At 40.7% G+C, this 14,001-nt stretch overlaps 2 protein-coding genes across 6 annotated transcripts in view; both read left to right on the plus strand.

The window, feature by feature from the left end:
- The window catches only part of MYPT-75D (Myosin phosphatase targeting subunit 75D), a 40,267-nt gene extending 27,399 nt beyond the window's left edge, over window positions 1-12,868 (plus strand). For 3 of the 5 annotated variants that reach the window (XM_070279785.1, XM_070279786.1, XM_017233596.3), the window contains 7 exons: window positions 7,808-8,485; window positions 8,614-9,307; window positions 9,399-9,524; window positions 9,596-9,671; window positions 9,927-10,047; window positions 10,109-10,617; window positions 11,293-12,868. In XM_070279785.1, the coding sequence (XP_070135886.1) occupies window positions 8,340-8,485; window positions 8,614-9,307; window positions 9,399-9,524; window positions 9,596-9,671; window positions 9,927-10,047; window positions 10,109-10,617; window positions 11,293-11,849 (2,229 nt within the window). In that variant the 5' untranslated portion in view covers window positions 7,808-8,339 and the 3' untranslated portion in view covers window positions 11,850-12,868. Of the gene's footprint in view, window positions 1-7,807; window positions 8,486-8,613; window positions 9,308-9,398; window positions 9,525-9,595; window positions 9,672-9,926; window positions 10,048-10,108; window positions 10,618-11,292 lie in introns of those variants that run through there. The other 2 variants (XM_017233598.3, XM_070279787.1) reach the window with 2 other exon arrangements.
- Window positions 12,869-13,123: 255 nt separating this feature from the next.
- Window positions 13,124-13,747, plus strand: LOC108118672 (uncharacterized). The gene is made up of 3 exons (XM_017231457.3): window positions 13,124-13,328; window positions 13,383-13,528; window positions 13,582-13,747. The coding sequence occupies exons 1-3, from the start codon at window positions 13,184-13,186 to the stop codon at window positions 13,726-13,728; spliced, it is 438 nt and encodes a 145-aa protein (XP_017086946.2). The 5' UTR covers window positions 13,124-13,183; the 3' UTR covers window positions 13,729-13,747.
- The last annotated feature ends 254 nt before the right edge of the window (window positions 13,748-14,001 follow it).

A 14,001-nucleotide genomic window follows, 5' to 3' on the forward strand; every position in this document is an offset into this window, starting at 1 on the left:
GCGCAACCTTTCAATATTTTCCACGCATTTTAAATAACCAACTAATATTGTTAATAGCCAGGGCCACAAACGGAATAAAAAGAGTTGGCTAACAAGTTTTTTTTTCCTGTTTTCACGCATATGCCAAAAACATTAAGTGAAAAAGGGAACAAGCCAAGAGCTGAGGGGGAGAGTGACGAAGTGACGATGATGATGCGAAAGCTTGACACTCGCTTAAATAAAAGATTTTTTAATTAAAAATATTTCACCTGCAAAGTAGAAAAAAATGGGGGAAAACGAAAAAATAAAAAAGGAAAAGCGTCGACACAATTTTCCTCTTTGCGCTCGCATAAATAAATGCAACCACGCGCAAGAACAGCGACACCAACAACAATAGCAGGAACAAGAAATAATACACACAAAGAAATATTATAATTAAAAAATATATACAACTTTTTTTTAAATGGTTTTTTGGGTCATATTTTGATCTTTTTATGCAATTTTTAGCGAATGTTTTGTTTGTTTTGCAAACGATTGTAAAACAGAATACCATTTAAGAGTCAGAGAACTATTCCCCCTTAATTTGTGAAGAACTATCAATAAAATCAAGCAAAAGCAAATTTGAACAAAGTTTTGCCAAAATTTTGGTCTTACCTAATTTAAAAATTGCGAAAAGTGGGTCAAAAATATTGTTGCCAGTTTTCGATTGAAAGCAATGCTAAACAACGCAAAATCCTAAGATCGCGAAGGTATAACATTTCTGAATCTGTCATGTTATAGCTGAGTGAAACACATTTTTCCAACAGAAAAATTTAAAAATTACTCTTTATAATATATTATTATTCCAAAATCTTTATTTTTGTCGAACCTTTTATTAGATATCTCAACTATTTCGCAACTGATCGAAAAACAAAATACCATTTGTGAATCAGGGAACTATTTTCCTTTAAAATGCGTACCAATTTCAAAAAAATCAAACTAAAAAAACTGTACATATTTTCCAACCAAAATTATGATGTTACCCCTTTGATAAATTACGAAAAATGGTTCAAAATTGTTGTGGCCATATTTTTGATTCAGAATTATGCTACTCGGAGTTCTAAGATCGGAAATGTATCTGGATCTCGACTTCTGGATCTGCCAAGTATTAGCCACGTTAAGAACATTTTTCTATCAAGAAAGTGCAAAAATTAATAAAACTTTTCCAATAATTGCTAAATTGGCCAAAATTAAAACTTTTTATGATATTTTTAGGGAATATCTTAACTACTTGACAACCGACGGAAAAAACAGAAAACCATTAATGAATCACTATCCCTTTTTAACTTGGAAAAAGTATCAAATAACTGGGAAAAACCAATTTTTTTATGTTACCCCTTTGAAAGGGTAGTCTTAGGAGTCTAAGCCTAACGTTTTGGTCTTGAAGTTCAAAAACAATGAAAAGTTTACATATTTCAAATTGTCGAGAAATGTAGTTTTTTTTAGTAGCGAGAGATACTAAATAAAGAAATAGAATAGATTTTTCTATATTTTAAGCTACTCTAAATTTAAATTCAATGTTTAATAAACATTATTACCCATATTTTGGCTCACTGTACCAATACAAAACACCAACAAACATAAAGAGCAATTTAACAACAAAGACACGTGCCAAATGGTCAGGGGGTCGGGTGGAAGAAGGCGGAGGAAAAAGTTGGCGCGGCAAGTGGCAAGCGGGCCAAGAGGGGCGGGGCCCTACCTTTAAAAAGGGGCGGGACGGCGGCAGTGGGTCAACGAAATGAAAATAAGCCGCGGGCGTAAATATAAATAAATGAACGGGCCAAGCAGGCGGTAAGCGACAAAAAGGAAGAGGCAGAGCCTGCGGCCAGGGGCGAGAAGAAAGGATCGGGGGTGGAGAGCGGGGGCGGTAAAGGAAAAGGGGCGAAAGGCAATAATTAAACCGATACGCAAACAATTGAACTGTAGGTGGCGCTTTAAGGTCATCAAGACCGCAATGACAGCAAGAATAAAAATAAAAACAAAAACAAGAAAAGTGCCAAAGGGCGTCGAAAAGAGGCGTGCACCAGGTGGACAAAATGGCGGTGATGGGATGATACCAAGTCGGAATATTAATTACTAAAGATATTATTGTTGACCAGCCGAGTACCCTTCGGGGTATAAATAAATTTCAGTTAAAATGGGTTTTATTTTTAATATAAATGGCATTTTAAAATGGCAACTAAAGGGGTTATTTTTAATTACTTTATGGGTTTTATTATAGTTTAATTATAGTATTTATCTAACTAATAAATTAAAATACTGAGATGAAGGGTATCTTCAAGATAACAAATGAAACAAAAAAGCATCAGCGACACTTCGTTAAGCTGGTCAAGAAAAATTACAGAAATGATGGCGAGGGAAGCTTAAATAAAAATTAAATGAACAAAATGAAATGAGAGGAGAAGGAGAAGGAGAAGGACAAGGAAGTGGGATCACAGCAAGGACAACATGCCACGTCATGCTGACAGTGGGCGGATGGCACTGGGAATCCTTCCACCGCACACACATACATACATATGTACATAAAATACATACATGTGTCATCAGTAAACTTGATTGAGTAGAGGCGGGGGCGGTGACGAGGCAGTGGGGCGGGTCAGTGGGCAGTGGGCGGAGGACGAAGCGGCAGGAGGCAGGACTGGGGGTCTTAACAGAACGACGTGCTAAATTTTGAAAGATGACCAAGGCTTCTGTTAAATTGTGCACGCCAGTTGGCCGGTTGACTGCTTCACATTGAAATGCACTAAAAAAAAATAAATAAATTGATAAAATTGACACATAAAATTCAAGCTTTTGAAGGAAATAAAAAGAAGAATTATCCTTAAAAATCCTTTGAGTCTAATTTTTAAAAACCCTTAACTCTTGAAAAATTTCTCTCAGTGCCTAATGGCAAGGATGGACCACGTGCAGAGCTTACACTACAGAGGGCAGTGCTGCGAACGAAATGAACACATCACAGCCGGGCCAAATGGGATATACAGCACTCCATGATAATCAGTTGTGGACACTTTCCCTCCAAACGAGTGGGTGAGAGTGGGTGTATGGCCAGTCAGGGGCCTAAAGTGTGTGGAGGCGGACTATCACCAATGTGGCAAGTTAGTCCAGCAGTTTTCCGATGGTAATATTTACTCACTGCTTATGCATATTCTACTGCAAATTATCTTAGCCTGGCAGGAAGTTAGAGTTGCAGAGGACTTTTCGTAGCATACATTTAGGGGCACTGCTCTTTCGAAAACAATTAGAAACATTAAACTTTTCAAATGAAATTCTGTAGGAAGTTCAGGGAGTCTTTATTGTTTTAAATCCTATTGTTTAAATGGCATGAAGGATTCAATAAATTAAATTATTTGTAAGCCATTTGGATTTGAAACAAATGCAGCTGCTGATGTGAAAATCCGAGATGAAATGTTGCATTAAAAAAAACTTTAAATTATTTCAATTAAATGAGGAAACATGGCTCATATTGCTGTTTAAAATGGAATCATTTAATGAATTAATTTTGCAAAGCTTGACAATGACAACAAAGGTTTATCAATTTATTAAACAAGTGATTTGTGGATAAAAAATGTAAAAAAACCTCTCATAAATAAAATTAAAAAGCAATTGAAAAATAGTTGCAGTTTCTGTTTAACAACCAAGAGCTGCTGGTTGAAAAACCATCTTGTTCTTTTATGAAATTCCACACAAAATTCCCCACAAACCACTAAGAGCTCGTTCTGGGACAACTCGACTCCGGCATGTGTTGCCAAGAACCGACAAATACCCATTCCTTGGAGCCATTTATTTCAACTCGTTCAAATCTCATGTGAAGTCCCCTCATTATTTTTTTGGTTTCTGCCAGTAAGCATTATTTTTGTGTCGCTTATGGTAAGCGGCTTGGCTTTGCTTACTGCCCGTCCTCCTTGGGGTGACATGGCCCTGTCCGTTTTGGCCCAGTCACTGAAAGTTACTCGCTGTCTCCTTTGGGACCTGTGCCAGAGGATGAACAAAAAAAAAATCAGTAAACGCAAACGAACTTTAACTGGCACAAAATACACCTGTGACCCCGTTAGAGAGTAACGCAGCAGGCAATGCAGACAAATCGGCACAGAAATTTAATTTGCATGGGGCACCCTCCCTTTTTCAACCTCCACCCCCCCCTTGAATCATGGCCCGAAATGGGCGTCGGACCGGCCGCGCAGAGTCAACAAAGCGGAAGCAACAAAGTTGGAAGCAAAATTCGCATTTTCCCAGTCCCGGTCGTTGAGTCGGTCCCAAATCGACTCGAATTTCATCCTCAGCCCGTCTCATCCTCGAAGCCTCCAACCCGGCTCCTGACCTGTTCCGAGACTTGGCCCCGGACTCACGTGCAATCGCTTTATTTGATTTTCATTTTTGGGGCCAAACACAACAGCAGAACAGAAGCAACAAGGCAGTTCCAAAAAGGCTGGCTGATTTAAGGGTTATTCTTGGTAGAGACATGTACTTAATATACCCTAATAGTTAAATTGAATTTGATAAAATAAAATAAATAATATTACTCTAAAATAATGTTAGGGTTATCCAAGTATATTGTCTCTAAAAGAAACTCCTTTTCTGCTGAAATATATTGACTTTCCTTCACTTGTCAAAGGACTTTAAGGCCTACCCATGTTAAACTAACAATAAAACATCTTCAGACTTGATTTATTTTCAGGACAGGGTTCTCTCTTAGATGAATTGTCCTTCGAATGAGTGGTTTTAAAACGTTTTATGGCCTTAGGGTCAGATTCTCAAGCTCAGGTGAATTTATTAGTTTAACTTTAAAGAGAGGTTGTAAGTCCTCTAAAATATGTAGGACTTTTAGAAAAATCTTTAAAATTGAGTTGGTTATTTGGTTGCCAATACCCTCTATATAGAGTATACCCACTAAGGCAGTAACTATAATTTTCATTACCCTTCCGTGCTGGTGTTTATGCCTCTGTGGTTGTGCGCTGTGCTTTCCTTTTATTTATTTTTTTCTTTTTGGCACACTTTTTGGCCGAAATGGGCCCAGTCAGTGGCAGACATTGCAATGGCCTCGCAATGAAACACTTGGGCACCGGTTAAGGCAAACATCCTGCCACCCGGCATCCGCATCCTCCCTCATTCTCTACCACCCACCCACTCCCACCCACTTATAACGGGTGCTAATGCACTTGCACTCAGTGCAAGCACATAATTCGCTGCCCTCGAGCACACATGCGAGAGAAGCCGACACTCGAAAGCCACCACAAGTACAGTACGACCCGACACCCACTCCACACCCCCTTGGCAGCACCTGGCCCTGGTCTACAGTGGCTGCTAATTAAGCGGAACTTCAACGGTTCGATGGCCATAAACTATAAACTATAAGGTCAAATAATAAGCAGGAGGGTTAGCCGAGGGTGTGTGTGTATGGTTGGATATTTTTAATTGAATTTTATACTAATGGGGGAATGGAGCTAATTATAATTCTGAATCCAGCCTGGAGGTCCTTAAATGATTACAGTAAGGGTTTCCATATGATCTAGTACATGTTTTAAAGTGAGCTACGAAGCTCCACTTTCATATAAAAAATATTCTAGTTTATTTAGGCCTGACTGTGGTGCCATCTAGCTGCGGCATCTGCTGGCTGGTTGCCGCACTGTGGCACTCATTAGAAGTGGAATGCCTCGGCCGCTGGCCGTTGGCTTGGCAGATTTCGTCGCCAGCCAGATTTCGTTCATCCCCTGACCTACCCAAACTGTCCGGATACTGCCCGGAAGGTGTTTTTTCCTCCTCCCTTTCATATTGTTCTTGTTGTTGTTGCTGTTGTTGTCTTATGTTGCGCATTGCGCCTGTCTAGTGCTATTCATTTGTGTTGCCCCTCCAGTTCCTCACTTCCCGGGCCACTTGTCAACCCCTTAAGGTCACTGTGGTTTTCGTCACTTGCCTTGATGTTTGCCCGAAAGAGAAAAAAAAAAACATAAAAGCCAGAAGAATAAATTGCTTTAAGTGTATTTGAGTGAGGATTTTGTGCTGAGCTTTCTTTATCTTATCGGTTAAAAGGCATCCATTTGAGTCATAAATTATTTGCTTTTGCTTTTGCACTTTGCCCATTAAATAGTTGCATAAATATCGGGCTTAAAACGAGGCGTGCAAAATTAATAACACGAACGTCCAGGCACGCACCGACAGAGAGATGGGCGGTGGATGGGCCTGACTGACCGCAGATATAACACGCATACGCCATGATGTACATACGTCAGGGGTATCTGGGGGTAGGTGGGTGGGTGGATACCCCATTGTTATTCTTGTAGTTTTTGGGTAGTTGTTTTTGCAGTCATGTTATCGACAATTTTTGGGGCACAAACAGACACACTCACTAAAACACAAAAAGGACTCTCATACGTTGTCACGTAGGATGGAAAATCCTTTTGTAATGCAACTGGCAAAACTCATAAATGAACATTTCCTTAATGGCTGCAATTTCCATCTATCCACTTCAAGGATATCCCAGTGCCGTATGCCGAGGATGCCGAGCTACCAGCCATAATCGATATTCGATTAAAATTGTTCATTTAATGCCTATTACATCTGCCGCCTGAAACACACCGTTGAGAGAGACAAAAATGCATAAATGTATGGCATAGTCACACATGCATGCAATATCCTTTTCAAGGCAAAAAATAATTGCAATTTTCAATTTATGATAATGAACTTAATATTTCCCATAAAAAGAGAGAGATTGATACAGATTGTTAAGATATCCTTCCAACAAAGAAAGGACATTCAGAGGAGGAGTATCATCAAGATAAATGTAGTTTACTGAGAAAATATTTAATGACACAGGTGGATGGATGATGGATTGTTGGTTTAACAAATGTTTCACATCCTTTGCGGATGAAATTGAGCTTGAGAAGGGCAATTGTTTCAGGTGTGAAATGACTTGATTTTGCAAGGATAACCAGCAAGCCAGCAAAATGTAATGTAATATCTGAGTAATTTGTAAAACTACCAAAAGACAAAAAGGTGAATTGCTTCTGACTTTATTTTTCAAGGAATAAACGAGTATATTCTCATCCAATCATGTAGTGGCTTAGAGGGCATTCTAAATTAGCGACCCAGTAGCTGAGTGCTTTTTTTGCTTTAAAAGCCAATGGCTTTCTACACTGATGTTCCACTTAGCAATTCCCTTTACTAGCCACTCTACTAGGATAAGACACATTCACAGGATCAACCTGGCTGCACATGAGCTCGGGCTTGTGGCCTGAAAGCGAGTGTAGAAGAACTTAACTCGATGATGGCTGCTTGGCATGCAATTTCCACAAAGCACTGGCTAAAACTTATTTAAAGCATTGGCCGGGCCATCGATGACAGGTCCAAGGGGGCCAAGAGCCAAGGACTCATGCGTCATCATACTTACACTTCAACGCACCCAAAAAGAAAACCATTACGAAAGTAAGGTCTTTTGCAACATCAACATTAAAATACTCTTTAGATAGTTCCAGATTTATTTTTATAATTAAAAATTTATTATAAAAATTTAAACTTAAACTTAGATTATATATATAAGTGCACTAGTAGTTCTCTCTATAAAACAAAGTCTGTAAGAAAAGGGAATGATTCTTGGGACTTGTGGAACATTGGATCCATTAACTCAATTGCCCTGACCTCACTGTGGAATCATTTATCATGCCTGAATTTATCGGGCAGCTAGATTCAAGACTGTGGGGCTTTTTAGTTTGCAGTTCAGAGCTGCTGAATGAAAACTATGAAAATTTATGAAATTTTATATTTATTTTATTTTGGTTTTTCTTGGATTTTTCAGGGTCCTTGCCGGGTTTTGCAAAGTTTCTGCTGAGCAGTGAGAGTGAGCTTCAGCAAATATCAACAGCTGGGGAAAGCAAATCATAAGTAAACACAAAAGGACAGGAACCGACAACCGCACAGGACGAAGGATAAACGTGGTAGTTGCCATGAGAGCAGCCTCGGGTGTTGACCAGGACTAGCAGATGGTGGATGAGAGGAGACTCAGAGAGAGGGGAGTTACTACTGTTGCAACATCTGCAGTAGCAGCAACGAGGGCACAACAATAAGAACCGCCAGAGACAACACCCGCAATCAAATCAAATTCAAAGATGCAAATTACAATTTGCATACAAATGCATGCGGAAAACAACAACAATAACAGCAACTACATCTGCAACAACTACAACAACACAAGCACAAACAACATTTCTCACAACAAAAGCACCGCAAATTACCGTCAAATGCTATAAAATTGTACAGAATAATTGTAAAGCACATTTGCAAACATATCAGTATCTGTGAGCGGGGGTGTAATCCACAAAAGTCTCAACATGATCAAGGGTATACTAATCCAGCGCAAGAGCCAGGAGGATGCCAGCTACACCAAGCAGCTCAAGATGGAGCACGCCGATCTGGTGGCCGAGATGCAGACCGTGGAGAGCCTGCCCACCCACGAGCGCCTCCAGCTGGCCCGACTGTGAGTATAAATTATTTAAAATATATGGTCTAGCTTATTTAAATCACCAAGCTAACTTAATCCTTTCACATCCTGTGATGTTGTGCGGCTTTAATCCAATATTCCGCTCTCTCTCTATCCTCTTCCAGGCGACGTGCCCAGCAGCTGAAGTTGTCCAGGCAGAAGGAAAAGGAGTGGGCCAAGTTGCAGAGGGCAAAGGGCAACTCCGGGGGCGGAAGTGGGGTGCTGGGCAACAATTTGATGAACGGGAATGCGGATACCACGCACCACTTCCGGCACGCCAACGGATCGGGGACGGTGAGCGGAAGACGGCACATTTCCTTCGAGAACAGCGTGGTGCTGCTGGAGGCGGCGTCCCGGAACGACATGCCCGAGGTGGCGGCACTGCTCCAGCACGGAATCACGCCAGATGCGGCCAACGAAGACGGGCTGACGGCGATGCACCAGGCCTGCATCGACAACAACGTGGAGATGCTCCAGCTGCTGCTCGAGTACGGAGCGAATGTGGATGCCCAGGACAGTGACAAGTGGACGCCGTTGCATGCCGCCGCCACCTGCGGCCATCTTGAGCTGGTGCGCATTCTCATCCGGCACGGAGCCAATCTTTTGGCCGTCAACACCGATGGCAATATGCCCTACGACCTTTGCGACGACGAGAACACCCTGGACTTTATCGAGGGCGAGATGGCGCAAAGGGGCGTAACCCAGGAGCTTATCGACGAGACGCGTTCCTCCACGGAGCGCATCATGCTGCGCGACCTCATGGAGCTGGCACGCACTGGAGGCGATTTGGAGGAGCCGGATTACCAGTGTGCCACCCCGGTGAGTCAGCAAATTCCTTGGACCTTCCATGCTGGTTTCATGAACTATTGCTTATCCCTTTATATAATAATATTTTGTTACTGGCTTTCAGCTTCACATAGCCGCTGCCAATGGCTATGTCCGTGTGGTTGAGTTCCTGCTAGAGCAGCACGTCAACGTGGATGCCATGGACAAGGATCTGTGGACACCGGTGCACGCCGCCGCCTGTTGGGGACATGTAAGTGAAGTCAAGATAACCATAAACAATGGCAAACAATTTACAAAAAAATGTTTCTCTCCCCTTTTCAGCTCGAGGTGCTGGAAATGCTGGCCCAATGTGGTGCTGATTTAAATGTTCGCAACAAGGACGACGAGACGCCGTCAGGTGAGAATACGAAAAGAAACCCATGAATGTCCTGCCCGGGAAAATAAACATGAATATGAAATTGAGCCATAAATTTTTGCTAATGTTAACATGTTTCTGGGATTTGAATTTTTGATTCGTTTTGACTAAAGAGTTGAAATAACATCTTTATGGGGGGAAGGTTGAAGCATTTTAAATGAAAATAAATGCGACTATGAATGGGAATTTTATTTGCATATGTTAGTCTTTTATTTATTTATTTGTGTAATTTTATAGACATCTGTGAAGATCCTGAAATCAGGGAACGTATCGAGCAACTGAAAACGGAGCAGGAAAGCAAACGACTTGCTGAGGCGCAGCGAAGACGGGTTCGACGCTCGCAGAGTAACAACACCAGGTGACCCTCCTTATAAATCTAAAAAAATTAAATAATTTGAATAACAAATCTCCTCCAACAGAGCCCAATCGGTGCGCCGTACGAGCTTGCGGGACAAAACGCTGACAACCAAAAAGGATGCCGTCGAGGAGACGCGCCTACGTCTGCAGGCCCAGGAGGCAACGGCATCGGACACCTCCGCCGTGAGTGGCGGCGATCCCCTGACCAATGGTTATGGTTATGGCAACAACAACGGCGAAAAGCGACCCTCGACGGGCAGTTCCAACGGCCAACTACTGCCGCACTCCAAGTCCGCCGATGCGCTGGACAATGCGATGGTTTCGTCATCGTCCGCCGCACTGACGGCGACCGCCACACATTCCTATCAGCCGCGTCGTCCGCCGGATGGCCGGGAGAACGATGAACTATTCCTGAAAGCCGGCGCCGTGGGCGACATGCAGCGGGCCACTTCAGCGGCGGCTGTGATCCTGACGGAGAAGGGCACGGCGGCTAGTGCCGAGGCCGTCCAAATCCAATCGTCCAAAGAGGCTGCCAACGGCAAGATCAATGTCCAAGTCACCGTTTTAGTGGGTAAGTTCCCAGCTCTGGCCACGTGTCAGGCTTGCTTCCGCTTGTTCCACTCACCCGAAATCACCACCCATCTGCCCATCCAATTCATTTGGAAAGAGTCCTCAAAGAGCTCGACTTCCAAGGAGCATCACAGTATCGCTGAGAGTCCTGCTTAAGCGCCGTCCTGTCCCCGTGTCAGTGTCAATGTTTAATGTTTATTTAACGACTCTACTAAAATGGAAATGAAAATACTTCCAACAAGCAAGCAGAGCTAACAGCATGCCTAGAATATAGATTAGGAGATATCCTGTAAAAAGGATCTTAAAGTATTGGAAACAAATATCTAGTCGATGGAAGGACATCTTCCAATAACAAAATTAAGCATGGTAGCGATAAAATATTTTTATTTCTGGCATGTAACATCCATCATCTAGACTAAGTACATCCAACTGGGCAAGGGGTATTATAGATAACTTAACCCTCAGAGAGAGAAAAAAAAGTTAAATAACATTTGCTTGTTTTTGTTTCATTCTTTATTTTTTGTTGTTGTTGTGGCTCGTATCGCCCGTTTTGTGTCGTCTGCCTGCCGCCCAATGCCACTGCCACCGCCACCGCCTGCCTGCATCATCATCATCATCATTGACGAAAAAAAAAATACCATTTCGCACACACCACACCACACACACCCACCCCTAGACACAAACAGCACACACCATCATCAGCAACAGCAGCAGCAACATCACCAACAGCAGCTTCAGCAACACGCAATGCTGTTGCAGCAACATCAACAGCAACAGCAGCACCAACAGCTACAGCTACAGCAGCAACATATCGCCTTAGATGGCTATGGTGCGACATTGTCCAATTTGAAGAAGCAACGCTCGCTTTCCCGCACCGCCAATGTACTCAATAATTTCGAATTGTCATCATCCCAAGCCACTAGCCTTGCCAATTCTATGCCAATTGTTGCTGCCACAGCGACGACAGCAACAACTATTAATGGTTCTGTTTTAGGAGCCGGCGGCAACAACAACAACAACATCAGTACCAGCAACAACAACAACAACGGAGGAGCAGCCCCCATCTCAACGCAACCACTGGGAATGGGCATTGGAATGGGTCCTGGCAGTCTAATATCGGATTACGAGGTATCCTCCCCGGCCAGCAGTTCGGTGAACAAGTTTAGCGGAATCACCGGTGATGTGGTCAGCGATAGCACCAGTTCCAGTCGCAAGTGCTGTGTCCTGATGTAGACCAGCTGAAGAAGATATGCATATATCTAGATAGAAATTAGCCGCATTAGAATAACACAGGGTATTAAACCAAGATGGAAAGATGGATAGGGAGGGAATCCATTCAGTGGGAGACCATTATATTTATGGGAATGTGTAAGCAAGAAAAAGTGTCTTTTTTAGAGTATTCGGAATTCAGTGAGAATTGTAAATGTTTAAAACAAAAGTCGTTACAGTAGATGCATGTTGGTTTAAAAACAAAAAATAAACAAGGAGGAGTTCAATTCTGTGAACTACCAGGTACGGCTCAAAGTCGTTGCATTTTCCTAGCAAATGATACACTACACACACACACAACAAATTATACTATACAAATTTATATATATATACAAGAATATGTATACATTTTAAAAATTATTGCATAAACTAAATGTGAGCAGTTTACCTTTAGCCAATATGTAAAATCAAAATCAGAAAAAAAGAGACAAAAAAACACAAAGCATCAAAAATATTTATATAGAAATGTTAAGTACTTTTGTTAATTAATTTGTGCTTGGAGTGCATCGAGAATAGTTGTGTGTGCGTGAGAAAACCAAAACAGGCAAAGTATTATGCAACAAGTATGAAATATTTAACTAAATATATGATAGCAAAATTATAGTTGAAACGAAAACAGCAAATGCAAAGCAATGAAATGAAATGCAAAGCACTTGAAGCAATTTCCCATAATAAGTGTCTAAACGTGAAGTTTATGCCAGGCAGCATTAGATTTTTGCTTTGTTCGATCTGGATTTATTTTTGTAAGACAGCAAATATTTTGCTACAAACTAAATTGAGTTTTTTTCGAGAAAAAAAACAACAAGATAATTTGTATTATTTATGTAGGAACTATATTTGTAAATAGACACAATTCCAAAAGATGAAGATGAAAAAAAAAAACTTAAAATACAACGCGCAATTAGCAAATGAGACTTTTTCGATTTAATTGTCAAGGCATTAGCTGAACGTTTTGTAAAATAAAAGTGAAAATACGAAATACATTTTAAAGTTTTGTTTTATTCAAAATGGCGCCCAAATCAAAATGGCGTAACGGACGTATCCCTATTCTTAAAACCCATACGATAATGGATTTCTTATGAAAAAATTTTGTAAAAACAACAAATATTGAAAATAATTAACATTTTCTTTAAAATAAGTCGTAAAATTTGGTTTTTCTGAATATTTTTAATATTTAAAAAAATATATCGATTAATTTTTCGATAGGAGCCCGGGTTGGCAGCGCCGTAAGTCAGCTGTAGATTTGTTTATTTGTTACCGGAATTTTCGTTTATTCTTTTTTTAAATATTCAAATTAAATGGAGTCTTTACTTAAGTATCGGTATAGTTTAGTGGCTGGTTCTTTTGCTGCCGGTGGCAGTTTTTTCGGGAAGCTACCAAGTCATCTCAAGGCTCAAAATTTTTTAAATTTGACCGATAACCCTTCAGATTCCTCTTATTTGGGCAAGTATTTTGTTTATAGAGGTCAGGACTTTAATTATAAACGTTGTTTTATAGGAACAGGATTGGTTCAAGTTTTACCTTTGGTTTTAATGGTAATCTGCAATGTTGCCAATTTGCGTTGCTTTCTAAAAGCCCTCCAAATGACGGAGCAAACATTAACCTGTGTTGTTTTAACTGCCGCTTCTAATTATATCTTATCGGTGGGTGTTTCTTGAAAATGTTTATTTTACTACGGCTAATATATTGTTTATAGTTTATTTTGGGGGCTCTGGTCTACCAAGAGCCACTGACGGCATTATCTGGCGTTGGAATAACTCTTATAGTGGCGGGTCTTTGGTTCCTGTGCGATGACGGAGGAGCTGCTGAAACTAAGAAAAATAAATCTGACAAAGAAAAATAGAAGTAGCATTAAAAAAATATACTATAGTTTGAGAACTCTTTTTTTAAAATCCCTAATAAAGTACAAAAATAAGCAATTTTTTATATTTTTGTTTAATGTATGTACTTTTTTCAAATACATAGTTTCATTTCTTTTATAATGCACATTTAGCATGCATGCTTCTTCAATTGTGTAGTTTTAATTACAACTATTATTTTCGTATGTGGTTTTTGTATTTTTCTTTTTTTTTTTGCTTTTGTGTGTAAAAGTTTTGGCAGAACAAAAAAAATTGTG

Source organism: Drosophila bipectinata, chromosome 3L (genome assembly GCF_030179905.1).
Source record: "Drosophila bipectinata strain 14024-0381.07 chromosome 3L, DbipHiC1v2, whole genome shotgun sequence".
In the NCBI taxonomy this organism is placed as follows: Eukaryota; Metazoa; Arthropoda; class Insecta; order Diptera; family Drosophilidae; genus Drosophila; species Drosophila bipectinata.

Excerpts from the sequence above, each read along its gene's own strand:
- LOC108118672 (XM_017231457.3), top strand. The coding sequence starts at position 13,184 with ATGGAGTCTTTACTTAAGTATCGGTATAGTTTAGTGGCTGGTTCTTTT. Across the intron at positions 13,329-13,382 it reads TTCAGATTCCTCTTATTTGG|GAACAGGATTGGTTCAAGTT; the intron begins GCAAGTATTTTG and ends GTTGTTTTATAG. Across the intron at positions 13,529-13,581 it reads CTTCTAATTATATCTTATCG|TTTATTTTGGGGGCTCTGGT; the intron begins GTGGGTGTTTCT and ends TATTGTTTATAG.